We start from the raw sequence: 26,785 nt of genomic DNA on the forward strand, positions 1-26,785 counted from the left end.
CGACTGTTTTACAGATCCTGAGAGAAATTCTTGTCCTGGGTCAATATAAACATCTGTAATTAATAAGAAATAATTCAATCGTAATAATTATTGACGTAATATTGCAGAAAGTTGCTGGTATTTCGGGTAACCGTCAGCCGCAGGCCAGCTGGTTGAGTATTTCGATTATTATTAATGAGAATGACACAATGAAACTTTACAATACGAGCGTGGGCGTTCGAATTCGAAGCGACATTGAAGCGTATTGGTAACGGCAATGAAATATCGATTTGCATACGCCGACAGTCGAGGACACGACATCGAAAGGACCACTTCGTATTACAAGCGTGGTACAAGTCCAAAACAACAAATACGCATCGAATGCTTCGAAACTATAACAATTGGCTAAATTAGACCAACGACCGAACCCGATTGGGGAATTCAATTGTTTCACATTGTTTACAAATTGAATTTGCTTCGGGTTTTGCATTGATTTTCTCCGGATAAAATCGTACATTCCAAGAATTCAATTGTTTTATTTACACACAACACAAAAAAGATGCCGAATGAATATCCTGGTTGGGTTTTGCAATGTTTTCAATGCGAGCGAAACGAATCGAAGGCGTTCGAGTGAGTTCGTGGCGACGGCGGTGATGACGGCAGCGGCAGCGGCGGCTGTGGCGGTGGCAAAGGTTCAGTTGTAGCTTTGCCGCGCACGGTGCGCACTCCCGCAGTCCCGCAGTCTGGCAGGATACGAACCGCACACGCACGCCGAAAATCGAAGTCTTGCATAACGGCAGCCGCTCTCCCGCCTCCAGGCACCGCCGCTAGAATCACTAGTGCCCCCTTCAAAACACCATTAGTGACATAATACCCACATTGCTGTAGATATTTTAAAATCGACGCGGTTTCTCGATCTTAAATCTTGTTTGAAAACAAACACTGCCTTTCTATTCGAATTTTCGAACCGGTAAGTTTTATATCAACATTTTAAATAAATTGAATAGATTTACATTGTATATTTTAACGCCTTGTGCTGAAATAAACAATAAAGCTCGTAAATTTTTATGACAAGCATTAAAGCACATGCTATTTCAATTAAAACTGAACATTAACACGTATTTTATCACTTGTATAATATGTATTTCAAGAATTATGTTGTAAGTATTTGTTATGATTAGTAATATTGTATCAGTTGAAATGTGACACATGTGTGACACGTGTCGTCAAAGTTGAGACCATGAGTAGCACTAAGCTTTCAACTGAAGGTACAGTTTTCATTTCCACACGAGTTTCCAATTTCATTTCCATCGCTGCGGATGCTCGTTTTTGATTTGTATATATTTTCCCGGACGTCTCATATGTCTCTGCACGTCACAGATCTTACATGTTACCGGATATTACACATATGCAGGAGATTTGTGATTATAATTAGGTTGAAATGAATTTTAAGACGGATTATAAATCGAAACATTAGGTTTTGAGAGTATTTGCACACGAACGATTTGTCAGGCATGAGTTTATTAATGTTTTTCTAAAAATAAACGGCATGTTCAATGTGAAATTCGAATAAGGGAAACTGTTACGAAGAGATAACGCATCGAAATCGAGAATCGCATTGGCGATAACAAGCGCGCCATGTGAGACGCGAACATCCGGAATGTACGATAACGGCCGTACGGAACGCGACCGTAATACGCCTAAAATGTGGAATGTGTGCAATATTGCGTGCCACAAGTACCTACATCGTTCATGTACTTACATTTACGGCGTGATTACATCGCGCGTTTTTGCGATGTGTACACCTATAGCGATAATACTCGCCGAACAGAATAAAACCGATGTGAACAAAACAAACGCAAACTAAATCTAAAACAAAAGCACGAAATGAAAACGATGATTGAAAATGCTGAAATGCGAAAGTGGAATTTCAATTGTGGTGGAAATGAAAATTCATATACCTGCGGAATTTCCACACGCCGCAATTTGTGCTCGCATGGCTTGTAAGGGTTGATTGCAGGCGCGCTGGTTTACAAAGCGCCAAAGCTACAAAGGGCTCTAGGGCAGGAGTGCATTATCGAGAATGATACAATCACAAGAGCACTATGTGCACTCGTTGTGCACCACTGGATAAGTTTAAAATGTTTATTGTGTGAAAATCGCTATGAATTAAATAAAAACGCTTAAAATTTATTTCCCAGTCAATTAATTATTAATACCATGATTTTAAAATGTATTAACATGGATTAGTACTTATATTTTATTAATAATGAAGTAATTTTAGGTAATTTTAAGCAATTATTGAAATAAAACATTATTAACACCGCTTTCTCTGCAAAGTTTAAATTATAAAATATAATCAGTGACTGAAAACGGAATAAACAAGCTTTTGCTCTTCGATGTCCCCCGGAAAGTGAGTTAAAGTTTCACTTGCACCGATTGCAAAGTTCAGCAAGCGTTTCGCAAATCCCGCCGAGTTGAGGATTAAGGTCGATATTTCACAACTTTCTATTACATTTCAAACATTTAACATTCGCAAAAAATTTTCTTCGAAATTTCTAATCAAAAAGTTTAATATTTTACTGCATATTCATTTCCGTACTTGGCTATGTAACATGTAACAGCGATGTTACGAAGCTTTGAGCGACGTAATTAAATAGAACGCGTGTAAACCACACATAAACAACGAGTTTCCGCGGCACGTTGCGTTCATCCCTTTGAGTTCTGTCTATTAATTTAGTATACCGAGTGTTCATTACGCGCACCCCCGCACAGGAAAATACATTAGCCGCGCCGGAAACACATTCATAACGGCTGATATCACTTAATAAATTGGTTTATCATCAATTAATCACGTTTAGCATTTCCTTCTTTAAAGCATCTTCGTATTTTCATTGATTGAATCAATATTAACACAATAATGCAAATACAAACTTTAAACTGTGTTTTATAAGATGATAATTGATTATTTTATACTGGAAAATACATGTAGGACTAATTCACATATAAAAATGTAAAGCGGCTTTCAGAATTCTTATAAAAAAAAACGCGAAACCGGATGAAAATATGAATATCACTTCAGCCATGCGGAAATTTGTGCGAAATTGCGTCGTTTGAACTTTGTTTGAGCCCTCGTTCGTTTCACCATGATTCTTTTGACTTTTCCACCCTTTACTTGTCCGTATTTTTGCTTGGTTGCATTTATCACTGCAAAATCTAAAAAAAGAAGATAAAATATAAACTGAAATATCACAGGCGTGTAAAAGCCTAAGTTTCAGTGGATGCCATAAATTGCGCAACTCGGACAGCGGTAGTTTATACGTTTATCTGGCAATTGCAAAGCGCACATGCAAATTATGCGCTTTTAATTGCACTCGGGCTGACATGCGGTATAATTAAAACGAAATTGTAATCGTAATATACAATTAAGGACGATTTGCAACACGCATGGGCGACAAACACGCAATATATGTGTGTACAATCAAAAATTGTAATTATTTCCATTTTGTGTTAATTAAGAAAATTGCATTAAAATGTTTATCGGAAAATTAATGAAAATGAATAATATGATGTATAATTGGTTGCCTATAGTTTTTGATATAATTCATCAGAGCAGAAGTAATAACCTTAATAATAAATGCATATTTTATGGCATAAAATCCACTAATTAGGCTCGTAAACTAGTAAAAAATGGAAAATTGCCTACTTGTGCTCGCGGTGGTGGCGGCGTGTTTGCTCATTTGCCGGATTTGCATAAATTTACATACGTTTCGCGAATGCCACGGCCGCCATCGATCGATTCGCATCCCATTCGAGACTATGCATAAATCAACACTCGTAATGCAATCAACGCACCCCGGCCGCCGCCGCACAACATTTTCAATTTCGTTTCCGCCGACTTCCGACTACTCCATGCATGTATCTACATGCATTGTGCGAGTCCTGCCATCGTCACCTGAATACGTGTACGTGCATTGTAACCTTTACCTGCGCACTTTTTTTTCGTGTGCTTATTTCGAGTCTTCTATCCGCAACTCACGTTGCGGTCGGCCCGAAGGGGATTCGCCGCTGCGAAAGGTGAACAAGAGGGCGCGTGAGCCGGTCACGTGACCGCGCAACATTCGCATGAGTGCGAATAATAAACGTGTAATAAATTACCATCGAAGCTTTAAGACCTTTAGTTTAAATATAGCACGTATAAGAACATAATAACTGATAAACTCAATAGCAAACCGGGAAAAAATGGCGTAAAAGTCAAGGTTAGCCAAGTAAGAAATGTATGCAACTCAATATACTTAATACATGTTTATATGTTTTCAACTTGATTTGATTCGATTTTGGTGGAAAGTGTAAAATTGTAGGTATTAGACAATGAAAGGTCCGGTGAGAGATGGTATCCCCACTTTAGGTTGCCGCACACATCACGAAACAAACGAATTCGAGCGGAGCGGATTGTTGCGCGTGGTAGGTCGAGGCGGACGTGAGAAAATCCTGCATGGCAAGAACTTGTGGACCCGAAGGGGGAAAACACCTTTGCGTCCTGCGAGAAGAGAATGCCACGCCAACATTGCCCAGCGTTCCGTGTGCGGGCATTATTGACAAACTGTTCGATAGCGCCAAGGTGAAGAGTTTTACATTCAAATATACAGAGTGTTCAAAAATAAAAATTAAAATTTTTTAAGAAAAAAATTTGAATTTTTAATATTTAAAGAGTTAAAATATTTTGTTTTAAGAAATAGAAAAATATATGTTAAGGATTTCTGTTGTGAATGCAAAACATCTGTTATAACTTTGAATATAGACGCCTGAAACGTTCAGGAGGAAAATATGTTTGCTTTTCATGAATACGAAATATTTGTTCAGATTGTGAGGATGTTACACGCTACAAACAAACTGGAATCCACTCTTAGGTGTACTCCAACCAGCATATTTGCAATAAACATCACGGGAAAACTTTATTAAATAAACCATAATTAAATTTTGACATTTCAATTTGATGTAAACTTTATTTTAAAAAGTTTACGCAATTAAAAACGGTTTCCAACAATTCAATTAAAATTTAAATTATGTTTTCTAACCAGAATATTGAGTTGCATGGCATTAAACGCACGTTTTACAGCGGCACCGTCCGCTAGCGCCATTACTAAGAAGTGAAGCCATTGATTAATTGCGCAATTCTTATCGTTGAATCATCGTCGGTGGTCGACTCTCCTTTACGTAAGCGCAATACATTTATTACGCCACTACGTTCGATCCCTACGTGAAAATAAATGAATTTGTGGCTTGATTTATTGCAACACAGTATTTTTTCTTTATAATAATTTATTTTTTGATAATATGGGGTAAGTTTTAAGTCCTTGTGGTCTAAAACACTTTTAAAACTTGATTTTTTTAACAAAAAAGTAAATTTAATAACTGATTTTGAAAAGTATTTAATTTTGATATTTTTTGAGTCCAATTATGATCAACCTTTGATATAAATATATTTGTTGTTGGTAGAATGACAAGTAATTTGATGCAAACGCAATTTCTCTTTGTTAATCCGCTCTGGGACAAACAAAGCTCTTAAGTCTCAATCATATTACGCAAAATAAAAGAAATAAAGGCGATAAAAACGGAAACAAAAGCCAAATCCGCCGAAAGTTAAAAAAAGTAATGCTTGCTTTCCCCAAACAAAAAGAAACTGCCTCAGATTCCCGGAATAACCGTAATGAAAAACCACGTCTGAAGAAAATTAATTTTGTCGATGAATTCCTTTCATTAGTTACTTTGATGGTTGCAAAATTAATATAAAAAGTTTTATTTTGCTGATGTCACTAAAAAAATCTTACTTCGAAATAAGAAGTCAATATTTAATTAAATCATTAATTAATTTTATTTCAACACAATTTGTATCACCTAAGAAATGAAGTGGAAAAGCCCAGTGGAAAGCCTTTGTTTCCATTTCAGCTTATACCTTTGTCCTATTGCAACACACTTTACTTCCTTTTATGGCAGCACTACCGCTGCCCGTATTACATTTTGTGCCCAAAGAACAAAATCCGTGATCCTTGTTCTGGCGCTGGATTTCTCGCAGTTAGCGCGTCGCTTTGCGCTTGCTCCTGTAATCCGATGGGAAATATAGACGAGAAAAACGCACGATGCTGGCGATAGAATCGACGGATGGCCGGTCGGTCCTGAGAGGCCATTTTGCTTGTTTAATTACTTTTTAATTGCATTTCGCCTCCGGCTGCGTGCGTTTGAAGCTTACCTAGAATCTAGAAATTACTACCTAGCGCACATATCTACACTGTATAAAAATTCAACATTTTACAGATACTTTTCCGAAGAATATTACGCATTTTACAAAGCTTTCCAAACACAAAAAAGTCACGTAGTTCTAATCCCTGCAGTATAACAAACTCTATGAGGATTTAAAATGTGCACGGATATGTAATCTGTGTTTGACATGTCGTCATATTGAAAGTTAGAACAAAAGTTTGTAGAGTTACATACACGCACGCAGATATAACCTAAAAATGTTTGACGTTTTGACAGTTATCTTTACTAAGACCCAGGTTATGTTAGCAAAACATTTTAAAGTTTGTTTGTTCTAAAAATACTGTCTTTACACAAATATTTGTTTTCTTTTCTGTCCGTAGGTAGGTTTACTACTTTCTTTCCTGCATTTCCTTTCTATTTGTGCTTCTTTATTATTTACACTCGCTTGGTGAAAACACCATTTCACCTCGGGGCGCGTTACGGTTTATATAAGAAATGAAAAAAATGATTTCAACAGCGCGCAACAATATAAAAACTTTTTTTACCAGCAAAGGGAAAGTGGCTAATGCTATTATTATTAAGTCATAACTAAACAAATTTATCTTTTGTGCGTTTTGTGAATTTCGGAACTATTTTTAAGGATACCAAAGGTTCGAAGGGTCGCTGGGTCTGTAGGTCGTTTATTTTCGCACATATGTGTGTGCACGTGTGCGAAATCGGGGCCGGAATCGATTAAAACTTTGCAAGGTTACACCGGTTACACCCCGTAACAATGTAGCAATAACTTTGCGAAAGGCTTTCGCCGTTTTTTTGCTGTTTAACCTCAAATTTGAGCCAATTTATTTTTAGATTAATATATACGTAATAATCTCCTTAAAATATAATAAGAGAAAATCAACTCATAAAAGTTACGAGTGCATGAAACAGAAGGACGACAAAAATAAGTATGATTTATGGCTATTAACCACAAGGGCCACAATTCAACCGCAAAACGCGTTGAATTCAGTATGCAATCAAGAACAAACCGAGCGCAATAAAAATTCTCGTCAACGAGCGCGCGCGCACGAAGACCCATCGAGCTTTTATGTACTATGTGCTTGCTTTTTTGTTGCTTCTTCACATCGTATTTACTCTTTAAATAAATTTTATGATGTGGAAGCATTACGTAATTTAATTCCGAAAATAACTTAATATTTCACTCAAAATCAGTGCAAATTCAACAAGTATTATTGTAAATTACAGGAGGATTTTAAGCAGGGTACATTTTGAGTTTTTGAAGCGTTCAGCGTTTGAAAGCATGTGATATTCAAGCAATTTGCAAGTCAAACGAGTGAAAGAATAAGAAATAAGGAACGAGAAACGAACCGTCAATCCATCAATCGCATAAAATATTCAAATAATCGTTTACCCACTGTTGAATTATAAATGTTGAAACATTTTTCTGTCCAAAATCATTCCATCGTAATTTAAACGTTTTTCAGGTTATTTGTATGTTTACACTGCCATCTTGCAGGAAAATAAGTTGATTATCGTCAGCATTAGGCAACCTTGTCTACATAACCTTGTTTATCGTTTAACTTGCTTAATTAAGACTTGATTCCCGTGTCGAATTATCATGTACTGATGAAGGTATTTACTTGGCCTGATTTGCAGTGACACAAAGGACTCGGTTCTCCAGGGCGACGCGGTCGAACTGCCAAACTTCGGCAAGTTTGCAACAACTCCTGCGGGAATCATTCATCATCGTAATATCGTAACAGATTGCCGACAAGCGTGGGCAACACATTGCAAATTATCGCAACATACGAAGCGAAACGTATCAAGATTCAAGTAACCAACATCAAGGACATCACACAAGTTTAATTTGAAAGAAAGAAGCGAAACAGAAACGAGATTTGAAAATGTCTCAGTCAAATTACAAATTGATTTATTTCAACGCGCGAGGCCGAGCGGAACACATCCGCTTTATATTCGCCTACGCCGGCGTCGATTATCAGGACGAACGCATCCCAAGGGAGAAGTGGTCAGAGCTGAAGAAACGTACGTAAATTTTGCGCTCTTTTAAACTTTGGCGATTTTTTTCTCGTTCGTAGGCAGAGATTATCTTATTTTTTGTCGTTTTGTCGTTTGGGGAATTCAAGGGGTTGCAAACTTTTGTGATTTACGACTTTTTTAGAAATGCCCTTTGGGATGGTACCCGTGCTGGAGATCGATGGTAAAAAAATAGATCAAAGCAACGCTATCGCACGCCATCTAGCGCAGAAGTTCGGACTCACCGGGAAGGATGAAATGGAAGCGCTGCAGTGTGATGCACTTGTCGACACTCTGGGAGATCTCAAACAAGGTTAGAATAAGTTTTCGTGAAAGCATTTTGTTTTCTTACCATTCATAAAATAAATATTAACCTGCGATACTAGTTTTAGTTATATTTTGTATAAACAATCGAAGTGAATTGAATTGAATTGAAAGCGTCTTGAATTACTGTGTGCAATTAATGTTTTGATTTGATTTTCGTCGAAATTGGCAACGCGAACGAATGTCAAAACCCGAACACAAAGCTTTTGATTGAGGAGATGACACGCTACCGCGTCCGGGGTTGAATGTCGGCCGCCGCGTTTGTATTTGACGTGAAACTAATTAACCGGGCATCCGACACACGCCGCGTGATGTTCTTTTTCCTCACGCCAATCTATCAACCACACTATTTTCACCAACTTCAGTTTTCGTTGTTGTGACATTTTGAAAATTTGCAAGTGATGCACGTTAGCGACGCCATTTTGTGGTCATTTCCTGCATCTTAATAACCCTCGTGTTGATCGTGAACTGTTTGAGTAAACATCTCATCGTCATCTGATCGGATCACGTCTCGTGCGTCTCCTTTGTCCGGCGGCAATAATAGCTCGTCCTTTTCGCAGTGCTCTGGCAGCTGCGGACCGAAACGGATCCAATTAAAAAGGAGGAACGCAAGGCGAAACTAATGAGAGAGACGATCCCCTTCTACCTCTCCAAGTTTGAGAAGATTGTCGCCGAGAATAATGGCTTCTCCGTCGGCGATTCTGTGAGTGAAAATGGCGACGTTAAACGAATTACCATCAAAAACAATTTAATTTCATTATTATTACAAAATGTTTAATTTGGTTTAGATCACGTGGTGCGATTTTGTATTCGCCGTGTCGTTGGAGAACTTCGAGGCAATTTTTGGTAAATCTTCCCTAGACTACTACCCTGGATTGAAAGCCCTGAAGAACAAGATCTACGCTTTGCCGAGCATAGCCGAATGGGTGACAAAACGCCCACACACCGAATCTTAATTCGCTTCGCGCGCCTGCCAGCGAACAACCCCACCGTAAATCAATAACTAAAAAACAAATGAGAACAAAAACAACAAGACATTCATCACTTCAATCACGTGGAAAGACATTCATATCTACACAACAATCAGCAAAACGAACAATAACTACCATAATTATCAAATGACGAAAGCTTGCGAGAAATTATCAAACACGTTACACGAAACAATCGAGTGAGATTAAAGGTTAAAGATTAACTGCATGATGGACAACTGCCATGCGTAGAAAATAAAACACCGATCAACAAAAAATTGAATTAACTAAGATGGCACCGCTTTAACTTTTGCACAAGGTGCAAACATACGTTAAATAAGAAAGGTAGAATAACAAAATGGCGCAGATCCTGGCGGCCATTTTGTTTTGTCTGCATTTGCATGCATAACACAGTGACACTAGATATTAAATACGTAGATGCATTATAGGTTATGATTTTGGTTTGCGTTTTATATGATAAACAGCTAGAGCCGAATGTTGTGTCTGATTACGAATACTGAATGTTATCAAATCGATGTAATTCAAATGAGTGTTGCGTTGTTTTAATGTTAGCTGCGTTGCATAACGAGATTAGGAACAAATCAAACAAAATTCTTACACACAAACGCTTTATATTTGTTTGTTAGATGAGTTAATGCATAAAAAAACAAAAAATCAGAAAATATGTGATGGATTCATCACGGATCAGAGGAGACATTCATGTTGACACTAAAGAATATATCTATCAATGTAATATAAACAGAAAAGACAAAATATATGTGCTGTTATAAATGTAAAACAATGTTGAATGATGTACATAGGAACCAACAAATACATATATAATTTCAAAATGAAACATAACCAAACTTATTTCACCTAGTTTATTTATGCAATCACTTTTAAAGTAAACGATTCCGCTGATGGAGTCACAAAATACAAAATAATTAACATTGGATATTAAATAAGACAAATAATTACTGGATGCAACACACTAGACACACTGTATATGTACAAAAATCAAAACGGTGGCGCGCACGTTGAATACCACAGACGAGAAGCTTTACTAAAAACAAAAACGCGTGCGACCGCCATTTTGCAATGACCTGGTGGATGTCTCATACAGCAAATGGCCGACCAACCACCGACGAGATCATGGATGATCAAGGATCATGCTCAACGAGCGCAGCAACACAAATTCAGCTAGAAATCCGACTAAATCACACAAATCAACGGCTGATCCTTAATTGAGGTTAAGTTACGCCAATTCACTGTTGGATTCTTTGCAGGAGCGGCGGGATCTAGTCGAGTTTGTTCGTTGGATCATCGAGGATCGAATGGCGCCACGTGTCGAAGCTGAGGTTGAAACTCGAACGGATGTGGTGCGGCGGAAATATTCTCGTGGTTCAACTGCACTAGGTTTACTAAAAGTATATAAGAATAATGTTAAATTTGAAGATTTAGAGTTTAGTTTATTTTACTTACGGTCTAATGCATGGGAAAGATAAGAATTTCTGATCTTTTCCGAATTCTTCACCATCCTGCAGAGTTTGTGGTAGTTCTTGATCCAGAGTTTCAGGTAGAAAGAGTGAAAGCAACCCTCCGATGATTCCAATCAAGCCGAGAATGAACAACGGTAGAGAAGCATCGAATTTTTCCTTGAAAGGAAATAAATTTAATAAATATCGGTTTTGTGTCGAGCTTGTATTCACTTACCAAGTAAACTACGAACGGAGCAACAATGCTGGCAACATAACCCATAATATGGATCAAAGCTACACCTTGTGCCCTTACCACGGTCGGTAATAATTCAGCAGCATATTGCAATCCGATGTTGTAGGAAAGATTAACAGCGAAACGTCCGATAATGGCCATCGATGCAGAAGTAATACCTGTAAAATAATTTTTATTTTAATGTCTCAGAAAGCCATGAGTAATTGTCACAGGTTAATAAATCATTTGTGCAAATGTCAAATTTTTGAATAAAAATGATTTTGTGAATAATATTTACAAATGGAAAGAAATTAAAAGAAAATTATGAAGAAATGTTTACTTGGATGATTCGAGGACAGTCACGTCATCATTTCAGTTGTGGGTGAAGTACAACAATAAATAAATGGCAAATAAACCGGGCTGTCGCAAAAAATATTCATACTATCCATTTGTTGACTTTCCAACTTATTTAGAGGTGAACAAGAACTATCCTAACTCAAATCTAAACATAAATTTGTTTTGTTTCTTCTTATTTGCTTTAGATCAAAATTTATTTAGGTGAAATATGTCGAACATATCCACATCTAGCCGAAATTGAAATAATTGGAATCACAACACAAATGGCCGAGATATACATGATCAAACTACAGAAAGACGCGTGTAGTTCAAAATCAAAAGCACGCGATATTGTGTTTGTTGATGCAACCATACATGCACGCGAGTGGTTGTCTACATCCACTGCAATGTATCTTATCAACTATATCATCCTTAATCATCATATACTGGATCATATAAACTATTACATTGTGCCCTGTGTGAATGTAGACGGTTATATATTCTCCATGGAAAATAAATGCGTAAATCACAAGTTTTATGAAAATAAGGTTAAGTTATATTGAGGTTATGTTGTAGTATCGACTATGGCGTAAGAATCGAACGTTGAATTGTTCATCAGATGTCACTTTACAAGGAGTTGACTTAAATCGTAATTTTCCTATTGGATTCTCATGTAAGTTACTCAAATACTCATTTTCGTTAATAATTACTAATTAATTATTTTATAGTGCCTGGGAGTAGTGATGATCCTGGTTCATTTAACTACCGAGGTGAAGAACCGCTTAGTGAACCAGCTAGTAAAGCTATGTCGTTTGCAATCAACAAATATTGCAAGAAAATTATACTGTACATAAGTTTACATTGTTACGGCAACGCCATATTGTATCCATGGTCGTTTACCAAAGCACCTATACCCGATTGTCAAGATTTGTTTGAATGTGCAATGCATGGACGAAACGCAATTTGTAAACATTCGGAAGGAAAACGTAAAATGCGAGTTGGAAACGCCGCAAAAATTATGAGTACGCACTAAAATCACTCAACAATTGAGGTTAAATCATAACCTCCAAATTTTATTAACCTCTAATATTTTAGATTTAGCAGCTGGCACCAGCACAGATTACGCCCGTTATGTCCACGGCATAAAATTCTCCTACATTTTCGAATTGCAAGGTTATGGCACTTCCGGTTTTACTCCGCACAAGAAACACATCCCTTCAATTGGTTTTGAAACAACAATGGCGATATTTGCAATGGCGCGTCACGCTCAAGTGTATTACCAACGTAGAAGATGTAAGAAAGTAACTGCGGATATAATAATTGATGAAAATGATGGCGACGACGAAAATGACGATTGTAAACCATGCCCGAAGAAGAAAAAGAAAACATGTTCTTCATGTCCACCGCCGTCAAAGGAATCAGTGGAGTAAAGTGATGTTATTGCAATAAATTATTATTTATACATAACCTAACTTTTACTATTTTTACTGTTTACTCACCTAATGGTACTGCAATGGCGAGCCAACTGAACACTCCACTTAATACCATAGATCCACACGCTAACCATCTTCTACCCCATTTGTCAAGAGTAAAGGTTAGGAAAGTATCCGCTGGGAATTCAGTGAAAGACGCAATTGAGAAAGTCAAGAAAACATCCAGACCTAAACTTCCAACGTTTCTCACATGACCATCAAAAACCAAAGAAATTGCCATCCAGATAAAAATCAGTAAAATAGTAATTCTGCGCAGGCGCGGTGTTTTAAACAGATCCAATACTGAATAAGACCTTTGGGCTGCCTCTTCTTCCTTTTGTGATTTCAAACAACTCGCAGTGAATTGATTGTAGAGCTTTTCGTCAACAGAGCGTTTGTTGATCCTTTCAAATTTACGTAGAATGCCAATAGCTTTGTCAATTTTTCCTTGCGAAGCTAACCAACGAGCACTTTCGGGCACTACCCATGGAGTCAACAAAGCAATGAAAAGAGGAGTTGATGTAACAATACACAACAAACGCCAGTCGGAGATCCACAAAGCAATCCATGGCAATACCGTTGACGCAGCGGTGAAAAAGATGGCGATTGACATGTTGGCAACAAACGTCCGCCATTTTGGTCCAACATATTCCAATACTGTAAATAAAATCAATCAAGCAATGATTATTTAATTAATTGCGTAAGTAGCTGAGTTTATAATTTATTGCAGTGAATCACGCGAGATCTGCATGAAAATTCCAGATTAATTCGCGTTATTCTTGTGCGCATTGATTTATAATGCGAGTGATCACACAAGGTGACGTTGAGAAAAATTGCAGTAATTGTGCGCGTACATCTCGACAGTTTCCAGCAAGATATCAATAATTAAATGCTTATAAAATTAAAATATAATCATAAAACGTACTCATTTCACTAAATTAAATATGTACATGTATTTTTTGCATCATATTCAACGCACTACACAAGGTTTCATTCCAAAATGTTTGAAACTCGGCTGTGTTTAATAATAAATTAATATTGAATGATTCAAAGAGTTTCTTCAAAGTCTCGTTTCGCCGGTGACCTCAGTTTGTCTTTATTAGTTATTACGCTAATGCGTGAGCCTTGATTCGCCGTGTTATTAGTTTTAACTCATTTGTAATTTTGCTAATTAATTATTGTGTATTTACGCTGAACTCTTAATCAATGGAGTTTTTACTGCAATTTCTATTTAATTATTTATTATTCTTACCTAAAATATACATCATGGTAAAACAGTTGTCAAACGCCATTCCAACGAAGAATCTACAGATGCAGAATGCAGTAAATGTTCCGCAGTAAGCGGTGGCGACTCCGGCAACGCCGCCGACGAAATTGGTACCCACGAGGGCGGCGACCCGGCCCTGACGGTCAGCGATCCAGCCGAAAACCAAACCGCCTAGGATGGCACCGCAGAAAAACACGGCTTGTGCGATTGTGGGTAGTGAATCGTTATCACAAACCCAATCCAACTAAACAAAAACATTTCAATATTTTAATATGAATACAATACAAGTATCGCCATCTATGAGTTTATATACGTACTTCAGATGCAATAGTTGCATATGGTACATCTGTGTAGTTATATTCCCAGCCATTGCGACATCCGACCGTCGGCCATGTTGGATCCGGTTCGGCAAGTCCTTGTTGCAGAACTTCTGTGTAATTCACAGCGTACATTCGACAACGATCGTGTACGTCATTAGTTTTCGGTATGGCTAAGTGCATTCTGAAAATTTAAATAAACACTAATTAATTACTGTTTGCATATGCAAAAGATTGTTGTATGTTGTATGTTTGGTTTGCAATTAACTTGTACAAATTGCCAAGGTTTAAATAATAAATTTCGTTGTTAATTGCTATAAATTATAACAATAAATAAACAGTTTAATGTTTAAGGTTATATCATAGTTTTGATAGATGGCAGCTCTGTTTTCTGACATTTGACATATTTAACCTCAATACTTTGATTTGTACACACTACACACGAATTGAACACAAAAGAGATAATAACCGTGCATTAAAATTTGAATTATGTACGATTATCGTAGAAAATTGTAGACGCGTGCTGTAAAAATCAAACGGCAACATTTAATAATTTTAATTGTAATCGCTGGCTGCAGTTGGCGCATAGCGGTAAGTGCACATTACACATTGGCGAGGCATGTAAGTAATAGAAGTGAACTTGGTCGGTCGGTCGAGAAGTGTGTTAATGCTAATCGCAATCGTTTCGCATAAAACGCGGGCAGCCGGCCGATTTCTTCACGCAAAACCGTAATGAATGCAAAAATAATGCCCGGACTCTCAAGGTGATTAACAACAATCGGCGACGGACGCAGCAGAGAGTCAAGCAAATCACATACATTCGATAAATTGTGAAAAAATGAAAAATTAAAAAAGTTAAACGCAAAATTTGTATAAAAAATTGTTGCAATATTGAAATATTTGACATTTTCCTTAAATTATTATGCAATATCAAAAAATATTTCCATAATTTGCATCTAGATATACTAATTTATCTGAAAGTATGAGGAAATGTACCAGCTATATTTCAAAACTATGTTAGTGATAACATTATTCCAAATTTTTGTCCCAACATAATAAAAAAAAAACACTCAAAAAATTTTAAAATTATGTAAATTTCGTTGCAGTTATAATTAACACAATGTAACTGCGACTTATTTTGACTTTAATTTATTTTTTATTTTTTAATTTAATCAAAGAAGTATTTCCTTAAATAATTTCCGGGTTCATATACTACAATATTATTTACCACAAAATATAATTACTAATTTCACACTTTAATTCAACCACAAATAGAAAAAAATCACAATAATTTTAATATCAAATTACCTGAGTAATCAAAGTTCATAGTTGGTGGGTTTTTTCGCTAACAATAAACAAACAAATTCAATAATTGAAGTTGTTGACGTTCGCGTCTCAAATTACAAATTACCTGAACTGAAATTGCAAATTATTTTAACTAGCACTTTGAAAAAATCACAAAATCCACTTTGTTTAGTACTATAAACAAGATAATACTTTGTATATGCACGTATGTGTGTGCAGATTAGTAACAAAGCATAAACAAAAGCAATTATCAATACGCGAGAATGAATCATCATTTTCCGAAATTTGATCGCGTTAATAATGATGATGTTGAGCACATGGTTACTGACTATGCTTCGAGCAACCTTGGGATTCCCCTTATTACTAACGTTACGCACTTAAAGACTAGACTCACAGTCAGAGTCAAAAGAATGTTAGGAAGTTTATTTCACGTTCATTCATCTTTCGCTATTAATTTTTTGTGTGCTTGTTGTGTTTACTTCTGGTTTATGTTTTTTATAACTTATTGTAAATTTATACAACTGATACAACTAATTTAATAAACATAAAATTAAAATAAAATTAAATGACGTAGGATTGCATTTGATCTCATCAAATTATGAATGAATGATTGAACAAAACGTAAACAAGTTATTTAACACCGTATTCCATCCGTATTTTCCTGCGTTATGTAATTACATTAGTTAATTACTCAGTTCTGACGCGTTGAGATTAAGTTGAACGTTGAACAATCAAAGATCAATTAATCAAGCTGTAACTTGTCAAACAATAATATTTTAATCTAGGAACGTAGATTATGTTGTGCACGTGGTGTAAAAATAGATTTATGTAAGAAATTGGCAATGAGAGCAATTATGCTGCATTCAACGATTGTTATTCGCATTGTTTGGACATCTTGAGAGCGCTGAAAGTGGTGAACCGTGAGCTGGTTAAAAATGATGCCAGCAGTGCCAACACGTTTCGGGTTAGAGTGTCATTGCTATTTGTTCAACGTTTAATTTGTTACACATTAAGATATTTACGTATTTTACTATAATTTTCTGTTATTTTTTTAAATAAAAATTGTTTAGAATAAGTTTGATTGGTATTTTTTTATTTGACGCGACGTTTGGCATTATGAATAGGTGTTAATTTAGGTTAGGAATGTCGCGTCATAGAAAAAAGAAGAAAAATAGCTTTAATTTGGTGTAAAACACAAAAATAAAAAAGTTGTTGATTAACTTGATTCCTAAAATATCATGCAATCTATAAATTATTGCATTGACGTAAAAGTAGTGATTACCCCAAATAAAAAAGCCGAAAAACAAATGAAAACAAAATGGCATGTAAACATTTTACTAATGATTCTTCTTTAAATGTTTAACGTGTCAACAAGAAAAAAAGTGTTTTTCTATTTCATGGAAAAGTTTTTCATGTATAAAATGAGGGCGTCGATTTGAGGTTACAAAAACATACATGAATAATAAACACATTAACTAAAACACTTTTTGTTTTACCATTTGTTATTATCATAATAACTTCAATAAAATAACCTACAAAGTTTTCTCATGGAATTTCTTATAGAATTAAACGAATGTCCGCACATGGCTTCTGTTTATATTGTTAGTTGAATGCTCCACTCAATTATTTATCTTTCGCAGATTGAAATGCAATAAACAATTATTCGTGCACATTCACAAAGCGGACGCGTCGCGCGACCCACTTGCGGGCTGCGGCGGCGGCCGAAGTTCACACAATCAGAGCAGAACACCGTCTATAAACGCATTTAATGCGCCATTGCTGCAACACCAGCAATGTGATCGCCATATTGTTTCGCTCGCCTCAAGTTCGCATTGCTTCAACCCGCATAATTATACTCGTACGCTCAATCATATCGCGCGGCCCGCTCCGGGATTGCGGGCGTTGCGCAACGCAGAAAGGACTAAACGCTTATGATAAACAGATAAACACTTAGAGGCGGATAATGGATGGTAATTCTATGCATTCAATTTTAGTTAGATACATATTAATTTAACATAAATAATTATCGTGATATATACTGATTGCAATATATAAACAGAAATCTATCTGCGCATGCGCAAAACAACAACAAAAAAAATTTATTGAATAAAAAATCAATCTAATAACATGTAAACCCAAATTTTTATTGGGTAGTCTCCTAGCAATCACTTTTAGACTTTCAGAATGACAACAAAAGGTTGAATATTATTAGTTTCGTAGAATAATATCTAAATATCTAATATTATAGTAATTATCAGAATAAGACTACAAGAAACATAATTTAATTATCTGTGTGACATTTAACTCCAGCGAGTGTGTGTGACATTGTGCAAAACGAGTGTAAACGAGCGTAAACGCAAAACACACGTGATTATCCACTTATTTCATCAAAGTGTAATGTTATATTGTTGTAATGTTGGGTTTCAAACGTTCGAAATTAACATGTTTCAATAATTACTGCGTTTGCTGTTAAATATAATTGATTTATATTGCATATTTATTCATTAAACCAACGAGAAAAGTGAAAATAACTATTTAGTCGATTAACAAGTGTTTAAAAGTTTTAAGTAAAACGTAGAAGCAAAAAAAAACGTTGCAGTAACTTCCTCTCTTAAACCGATAACCGATTGCTAGCGAAGCGTGCCAAATTATGCGGATATATACAATGTGTTTAGAGTTTTTATGCTGCTAGAATTTAATGTGGTTTGGTTGAGTTGTGCGTTGACTGCTGAAGGCTCTTTGCGTCTTGCCGAGCGAACGGCGCTGGAGACCTTCGAGTGCAACAAGCAACATGGTCAATGTCGCATGAAGCAAAGCCTAGCAAAGAATTACACATGATATACGTGATCCTTTCATTGATAAATGTTATATTTTAGGTTATGACATCAGGTTATGAGTGCGCATGCGCGTTAGCGCATAGGAAAGTAAAATAGTTTATTGATTTAATAAAATAATACTATATAAATCATTTTGCGTTTACTTTTTGCATTTTACGTAATAATTATAACCGTCAAGGCTGCGTTTCGTTAAACTTTAAACAAATTACATTTCTACCCGTGTTTTATTGCTTTTATTCTTATATTCAATTTATTTTTAACTGAATTTGTTTGAGTATTCAATCAATAGATATATTTATTTTTGTTCTTGTCCTTTTCTTGTTCTATTTTGTGAAATTAGTTCTAATAAGGGTAGCAGGTGTAATTTAAGTGACCTTAATACATATTCTATGTGGTAATCTATTTTTGTAGAGTTTAATTATCTTCTAAATGTCATTAAATTAATTTTCTTTAGAAACTAACCTAAAAAATTTAAGTTCTCTGCTTACCTTTGTCCTTTTGTGAGGTTTGCTAGTTCCGGCACCCAACACCAGTGTTGTTCTGGCGCTAGCGTGATGAAAATCTGCGTGAAGTAAACCCAGGCGACGAAACACGCGAAAGGAATCATCAAGAAAAAGAGCGCGATTTGGTAACGTCCGAATTCGCCAATATGCGGTAAAAGATCATCAAAATCAAACGCATCCTTATCGCCATCTTGACCATTATTAACAGATTGCACATCAGTGCATGAAGTAATACTCTTTGCATCTGCTTGTCCTCCGACGAAAGCATCATTCACATAACCTTCTCCCAACTTATCGGATCTCAAACTGGGTGGTTGTACATTCTCCAAATTGGGGTGAGTTGGACTGTGCATTGGCGTTGCATGCGTCGAGGATTGCTCCGCTGGGCACGTGTATGTCTCCTGTGGTGGCATTTTGTTGTTAAATTCCCGGGTAATTACCGATTTAAAATTAAGTAGGCAACTCTTAATACATAACTCTTTATAAGAAATGCGGTTAAATTTTGCGCGTTTTTTAGGTTAAATTTTAAGGTTAGGCTAATCGCTGCTTATAATCAAACCATGCAAAGCGTCGGTTGCTAATAAGCACGATCAATCCTAATCCTTGCTGTAATGACCACCGATGTGGACAGACGCGTGTCCGCTTACGGCTCGTCGCAGGATTACTAAACCGCCGTTGGAACGCGGGGACGTTTTTATAGTAACGCGGTGTGTTGGTGTTTTGGGGGGCAGCGTCCTGCGACGCCGGACGCCGTGTATGTTTACTGATTTTGCCTTGAAACATCCCCTCTTGACAGCGCGCGCTACAAGCAATGCTAAAGCAATAGACAAAGCAGACAATCAGCGGGTAATAAGCAAAGAGCAATGTAAAAGTCAACTAGCGAGAAGGTGAAGACGGATCAGAACCGATTCCAACCAGAAGTAACCACGAATAAACCTGCAATATAACATACAATGTGTTTCTATCCGTAGATTTTGTTTTGTTTGCTTTTAAATTTTTAATGAGCATATTTGGTTGCCTACCTATTACCATTTGTATAATTTTCCACGAATTGTCCTGAATAGAAACGAGTTGAATTGAATATCCTATTATTTGTATTCTATTTTGTGTTGGTTACTGACGTCGATGCATCTATTCTTATTTCGGTTTCACTTCTATTTTCCGACCATGTTGTTATAATTAGACGGTTCTATTCCATTCGTGTTGCCTTCAAACAAGATTTTAATTTGTTTTCTTCTCTTTTATTCCTTTACAATCTAAAATTTACTAAAGTAAAATGCTTACCGGATACTCATATCATTTTATGCAAGATTTCATCACATAGCAACAAAATACAAAAATTTTCTGCACATTTCAAATTTCACAATGGAAAATTTTGATGAACTGGAACTAGATTTAGAATCTGTTAATTTATCTTGCTAATTTCTTTATTTAGCATTACGGCATTATAGCAATATAATATTCAATGATTTCAGGCGTTTTGTCAAAACAATTTCATTAACTTATTATATTCCCTCATTGATGGCGTCAAAAATGGAGTGTGTTAACACTTTTAACGCGAATAATGTTTAAATAATTTGTTAGTCTACGATTTTTTGAACGGAATGTCTCGCCTTTTTAATTAACACATATTTCTAAAAATATATTGATTCAGTCGCACGTGACACAAATCACATTTTATGTAAATTTAATGAACAGGTGGTTGCCTATAGATTTCTTAAAAACAATTTTGATGTGTTCATCTGAAGGTCTCACAAGTTTACCAAGTGATATTAAATCTTAATAAATTCGACACATACTAATTGTCTATTTGATTAGAAGCGTTATTGATTGATTTGTAATTATATCGGTGCGAAACAAAAAGTGACCTTAGTGCCCGACTGTTGTGGAACCGCTCCTTCCTGAAGTTTCTTCCTTATTGTTGTTACACTCGTCGGCACATGCGCCGGTGCGAGCCGGATATTGTTACTAAAGCATAACGCCGACCACCGACCAAATACGTACTTTTTATAAAATATTATTAATACATATTCTTTAACAAACAAATAAACAAACCGAATGCTTAAAGAAATGAATCACCAAGAACCAATGGAAGGAAATAACTAATAGACACAATTAACACAAACATGACAAGACAATTTAACTTCCGGAAACCATTTATAAAAAATGGCGGTTTGTGGTATTGCGTATTGTGGTATGCCTATAATAGCAAAAAATGTATTAAAATAATATAGAACTAATTTTGAGGTAAAAATAATTCAATTTCACCTTCATCCCACTTTAGATTAACTAGCACTTTAAATAATAAATAAGTTTTAATATGCCGTAATTGGATTGGATTGTCGAATGCGAAATTAAAAATCGAATGTCAAATGAAAGGAGATGTATCAAGATCACGCACTGCACCTGCATAGAAAACACACATGCCGCATTATACAGCACATTAAAAATTAGAAAAGTAGATCAATGTTTGAGATATCGAGAATGTAATTTTAACTCAAGATCATCCAAACAATAGTTAATTTTATATTATTTTTATTAAGTAAGTTTATAGTTTTTACATCTAAAACATTAAATTTAGTTTCAATTTTATTAAATTTGTTTTATTTATTTTTTTATTATTTAATGGAAGAAATTTAAAGTGTAAAAAATGCAAACTTGCAACAAAACCTTGTTGAATCTGCGAAGCGTATCATCCGCCAGCCGCAAGATCAGAGGAACATGAGCATTAAGCATGAGTACGCGCAATAATCAAAGAAATTTCTATTGTTTACTTCAAGTTTATTTCGCGGACAATTTATCTTCACACTTCTCGTATCTTGCTGTGTGTTACCCTTCAAATTGTTTGATACAATAGCATCTAACGTATATTCTACGGATTTGCACAGATTTATAGGAAGTTACTATTATATACAATGAAGAATTATATTCTTTACAGAAAAATATTTATTATTTATCCCTGGATGTGCGGTAGAATAATCATGAATAAAGTGAATAGTTATTATTTAAAGACAAACTATAAACATTAGAAATACATTAATGTTTCTTTATTAAAGTTAATGTTAATGTTAATGTAGTTTGTACTGCAACTCAAATAAAAATGAATGAATTATGCAACACACCGATCAAAACTTTAAGTGTAATGTTAGTTGCCTATAGTCGCGTCCTATATCGACCTAAATATGAACAAAAAATGAATTTTATGTGAACAATTCTTTGACCTATATCAATATAAGTTTCAGCTTGAATAAAACCGGATATTAATGAACTTTAACGTTTAAACAACGATTCATTAAATCGCATAATTGAGTACCCGCCAGGCATAAGTTATATCCGCAACGCGCTCGTTACTATTGACGTTATATTAACGTTAATGTAATAATCACAATCATATTCGCTGGCTTTCATTCATCTATCTTGTTTCGTGGTCTCGGTGCAGATATTTGTCGAGATATCGACGTTCAATAAATCTATTTCAATGATTTTTATTTAGCAATAATCGTCAATAAAGCCTCAAGATATAAAATTTACGAGAACGTTTAAATTGATTTTATATTTATTTAAAATATTAAACATTGCAGTGTTATAGAAGTAAATATTTAAAAGTTTAAATCATTGTACATGTTATTGAAATGTTGAAAAGTTTGACATTGAAATATTTTATATATACAAATTGTTGATCTGTCGGAGATAGAAATTAAACATCTAATTAAATGTTTATCGATCCCAACGCAAACCGCAAAATAATTGCGGTTATTTCATTAGGTGCATGAACTTGATTTACTGTTTTGGAAATGTTTTTATAATGTGTTTAATAAGATGTGTATTGTGGTATGCATATGTAGTAATGTAATGTAACAACTCTAACCAACTTTTTAATGTATAACATTTAATTTAGTTAACCTAGCGCGTTGAGAATTATGTTATTAAGATCGGATATCAACACAATTATTTCAATTATTTCGCGCATCGAGGGTAACAAAATTCCGATTTGAACGCGAACGCGCAAAACGCGCAAATATCCTTCTAGTTTCTCCTTGTACGCTTCATCAATAATTTTTGCACAATGCTCACAATGCTAGATGTGACTATCAACGCATTAAAGCACTTTAAACACAATTTTAACAGCAAATTATTTTGAGTGTATATTTTTTTATTACTATTTCCGTGTATTTTATGTTTAAAATATTGCAAAAACAATAATTTTGGGTGCATGAACTGTAAATTTTTAACTGAATGTTTCACGTTTCAATGGTTTTATTGTTTTATGTCAGAAATAAGGTTTTATTTGAACGAAAATGCTTGAAAGGTTGCATATATTAAAGGTTGCATATGGCAACACCTCAACATGAAAGGCAACATTGTACTTTCATAAATAGCTGTTATTTTTAATAATATCCAGATTAAAACGACTTTTCATACCTAAAATTTTTGTAAAAAGGAAAAATGTTTCTCAAATATTTTAGTTTTGTGGGTAAATAAGAACTATTCACTTCGTTAACATAATCAGTGATTCTAAAGATAATAAATTATTTTTTGTATAGAATGTAAGTCTACTGTTTATAATACTAACTTCTTAAAAATGTGTTCAAATTCAATCAATCTGTCTTAGATGCTATTGTATCAAACAGTTTGAAGGGTAACACACAGCAAGATACGAGAAGTGTGAAGATAAATGTCCGCGGAGTAAACTAGACGTAAACAATAAATATTTATTTAATTTTTGGTAAATAAGTTGAAATATTTCGTTATAAGTCTGATTTTTAATTATTTATTGTTCAAATTTGAACTCAGTTTAATTTTTATGTGAAGAATTCTTTATAGTAACACTTTAATGGCAATTAGCAACGTTTGAAAACAGGTCCATAAAATGACGCCCGTAATGATATTTATGTCTGTTAATTGCATGAAATAATTTATAAACTGATTGCGGCGAGGACAAACCTGAAAATTTATTTCTCATGATCGTGACATTCCGTTTAATTTCATCACGCGTCGCTTTGTTTTCTTACATTTTACACGATCTCGATTCCGTGTCTCAACAAAATACTTGCTAACAAAAAACGCTCTAATTATAAACATTTGTCAATAATGGTCGTATTGCTTTATAATTAATATTATCGACTATTATTAGCAGCGGGCGATGGGAGAAAAACAACGAAAACAAGATTACGTGAACGCGGACAATGTCAACTGTTTTACAATACAATTACTCCACATGTAAATGATTTAAATTCAGGGCCGGTTCTAATAGACCTATAAATACAATTCTAGCTTAAGTAGGTAGTAGGCTTAAATTGTTATATTTGCTGCGTCAATTTTGTTGATTGATTTTCATTTGCATATCTTTTACGGTTTTCACCGTTGTGCGGCGATAGTGTTACGATAGCATTGTGTGGCGACTGCACACGCGTCCAGATGTCAACGTGTTAGCCTTGTCTAATTACGTTTTCATTAATTAGCGCGCGCGTTAAGAGGAATTGCCGTTGGAATATTATAATGGAACGCGGCAAGGTTTCCGCAATCTCAGCGAGCGAAGAAAAAGTGAGCGTTTTAAGAGACGCGTGCGTTTATTATTTTTTAAGTATATGCATCGATTTTATTAGATACCTTCTCTTTCAATTTGCCTATAGCGTTTAAACTTGAATTTATCTAAGAGTAGAAGGTATTATTAACATTTAGACTTCCGTCATTTTCCTGTTATGAAATAAAAAGGATATTGGTTTGTATCATTTAATGTAGGCAGCCAAAATAGCGAGGAAAATTACTTTTTTTTTAAGAATTTAGTTTTACGTAGAAGTATTACTAAAATTGCAAAACTAAGTATTAAAACAATATGTTTAAGTAAATTTATTTATTATATTAATCAAAGTTTGCATTAAAGTGAAATATTTTTTGCTATTTGGCTTTGGGTGAGTATTAAGTTCGATAATTTGTGCACAGATGGCGCAACGTACACTGAATCTGAATTTAGTTAGAATTATTTTACAATTAATTTGGAATTTATGCAGATCAATTTAAATAAATAAACTAAAATATCTTTAAATAATTATTTTTCATTAACAATTTTTTAATAACAATTTTCATTATTACATTACTATTAAAACAAACTCATTCATGTTATTGAATTTTAGTCTTTTTTCGTGTCAATAGATAGCACTATAAGTTGTAATTGCTCACAATTTATTTACATGTTATTAAATTTTCACCTGCAAGTAATCTCTAAACCAATTTAAGTTTTAATTGGAAACATTTCTGTTTGCAACTTTACACTTTTTCGATTACTTACTTCATTTCGTTTGTTTGTTTGTCTGTTGGTTTTGCTAAGCGAAAAAATAAAACGTTAAATAAACCACCCCGCCAAACAAAAAAGAAGATAAACTAGTGAATTAAGAACGCGGGCCAAAGACAAACGAGATCATATTTTGTCGTTAAATGTTGTGTACAGAGCGACAACGACGGGACAAAAGAAAACAAACAGAGCACGCGACGAGGGTAGTGCAAGAGGGAATGGAATGAGGTGATAAATAGCGACACGCATTCAACCGCATGCCGAGTGCATTTAATTTCATTTAATCCCGAGAATTTATTTTAGGTTTAATCAAACCACACAACTAAATATAGTATAACTGGCGCAAACTTTAAACTTTAAAAAGGAATAAATTTATGTTTTTATAACAAATTTAAAATTAAATAAATTTCATATTTAAAATGAAGTAATTATAAATTTTGTATTTCCTGCAGGTATTTTTGTTTCCTTTTTTGGGGTTTCCACAATTTCACCAGCAATAAAAAACAAGGCCGCAGTCACGTAGCGTTAATTTGCTTTCCGGCACGAAGCCTCTGACCAACACCCTTGTAAAAAAGAGTAAAAAGCCCAAAACACGATGATAAAGAAGTTAAAAATCTATTTTGGGCTAAACCCCAAATTAACAAAAAATAAAGATCTTTGCGACAAAAAAAGCAAAAAAAGAAAATTATGGAAGTTTTCCAAGTTCCAGTGTAACTTTATCTGTAACTCGAGTTACATCTCAAGTTCAGATATCAATACACTCGTTGGGAAACCTGTTTGGAAACAAAAGCCGCATCCAGAGAAATCGAAGAAATTGGCAAATTGGCGGAAAAGTCAGCAGGATTTAATTTCCACGCCACGTGGCATTGCGTGCCGCATCCGCCCTCTTTCAATCGCTCGCCATTCTTATCTAGCTTTTGCCTCCGGGAAAAGTTTTTGTTTGTCCAGTTCGCTTTTTCTTTCTGGCTGCTTTGACTTCTTTGTTAACTTGTGTGGCGGCTTAACTTTTATGCGGTATGCACGACTTGGGGAAAGAGTCTGTTAGCGAATGAAATCGAATCGAATGAAAAGTTATATACTATTGAAACTGCACTAGATGTTGGACAAGTTGGAGAGTTGCGTAAATAAATTTTTGATTTCCTTTTGTTTACGGTGTTTTTTTCAAGCAAATTGCAAGCCACAA

At 35.0% G+C, this 26,785-nt stretch overlaps 3 protein-coding genes across 3 annotated transcripts; 2 read left to right on the plus strand and 1 right to left on the minus strand.

The window, feature by feature from the left end:
- Positions 1-689: 689 nt before the first annotated feature.
- On the plus strand, positions 690-10,671 carry LOC135793910 (glutathione S-transferase-like). The gene is made up of 5 exons (XM_065305036.1): positions 690-949; positions 7,894-8,280; positions 8,417-8,584; positions 9,156-9,298; positions 9,384-10,671. The coding sequence occupies exons 2-5, from the start codon at positions 8,142-8,144 to the stop codon at positions 9,549-9,551; spliced, it is 618 nt and encodes a 205-aa protein (XP_065161108.1). The 5' UTR covers positions 690-949; positions 7,894-8,141; the 3' UTR covers positions 9,552-10,671.
- On the minus strand, positions 10,430-19,961 carry LOC135793909 (organic cation transporter protein-like). Its single transcript, XM_065305033.1, has 7 exons — positions 19,296-19,961; positions 14,666-14,849; positions 14,334-14,592; positions 13,109-13,738; positions 11,277-11,452; positions 11,046-11,218; positions 10,430-10,984 (listed from the first exon to the last, which is right to left on the minus strand). The coding sequence occupies exons 1-7, from the start codon at positions 19,721-19,723 to the stop codon at positions 10,819-10,821; spliced, it is 2,016 nt and encodes a 671-aa protein (XP_065161105.1). The 5' UTR covers positions 19,724-19,961; the 3' UTR covers positions 10,430-10,818.
- LOC135793547 (carboxypeptidase B-like) lies at positions 11,510-13,039 on the plus strand. Its single transcript, XM_065304558.1, has 5 exons — positions 11,510-11,748; positions 11,816-12,130; positions 12,186-12,282; positions 12,338-12,631; positions 12,705-13,039. The coding sequence occupies exons 1-5, from the start codon at positions 11,677-11,679 to the stop codon at positions 13,037-13,039; spliced, it is 1,113 nt and encodes a 370-aa protein (XP_065160630.1). The 5' UTR covers positions 11,510-11,676.
- Positions 19,962-26,785: the final 6,824 nt, after the last annotated feature.

The sequence above is a fragment of the Atheta coriaria genome, unplaced genomic scaffold (genome assembly GCF_025399875.1).
Source record: "Atheta coriaria isolate IRGN ID8LTWV9N9 unplaced genomic scaffold, Caltech_Dcor_3.1 hic_scaffold_6_pilon, whole genome shotgun sequence".
Lineage (NCBI taxonomy): Eukaryota > Metazoa > Arthropoda > Insecta > Coleoptera > Staphylinidae > Dalotia > Dalotia coriaria.

Coding starts and splice junctions, on each gene's coding strand:
- LOC135793910 (XM_065305036.1), top strand. CDS start 8,142: ATGTCTCAGTCAAATTACAAATTGATTTATTTCAACGCGCGAGGCCGA. Junction 8,281..8,416: donor GTGGTCAGAGCTGAAGAAAC/GTACGTAAATTT, acceptor CGACTTTTTTAG/AAATGCCCTTTGGGATGGTA. Junction 8,585..9,155: donor TCTGGGAGATCTCAAACAAG/GTTAGAATAAGT, acceptor TCCTTTTCGCAG/TGCTCTGGCAGCTGCGGACC.
- LOC135793547 (XM_065304558.1), top strand. CDS start 11,677: ATGGCAAATAAACCGGGCTGTCGCAAAAAATATTCATACTATCCATTT. Junction 12,131..12,185: donor TCTCCATGGAAAATAAATGC/GTAAATCACAAG, acceptor GTTATGTTGTAG/TATCGACTATGGCGTAAGAA. Junction 12,632..12,704: donor AAACGCCGCAAAAATTATGA/GTACGCACTAAA, acceptor CTAATATTTTAG/ATTTAGCAGCTGGCACCAGC.
- LOC135793909 (XM_065305033.1), bottom strand. CDS start 19,723: ATGCCACCACAGGAGACATACACGTGCCCAGCGGAGCAATCCTCGACG. Junction 14,593..14,665: donor ATGCAACTATTGCATCTGAA/GTACGTATATAA, acceptor GTTTTTGTTTAG/TTGGATTGGGTTTGTGATAA. Junction 11,453..13,108: donor CGCCATTGCAGTACCATTAG/GTGAGTAAACAG, acceptor ATTATTTTACAG/GTATTACTTCTGCATCGATG.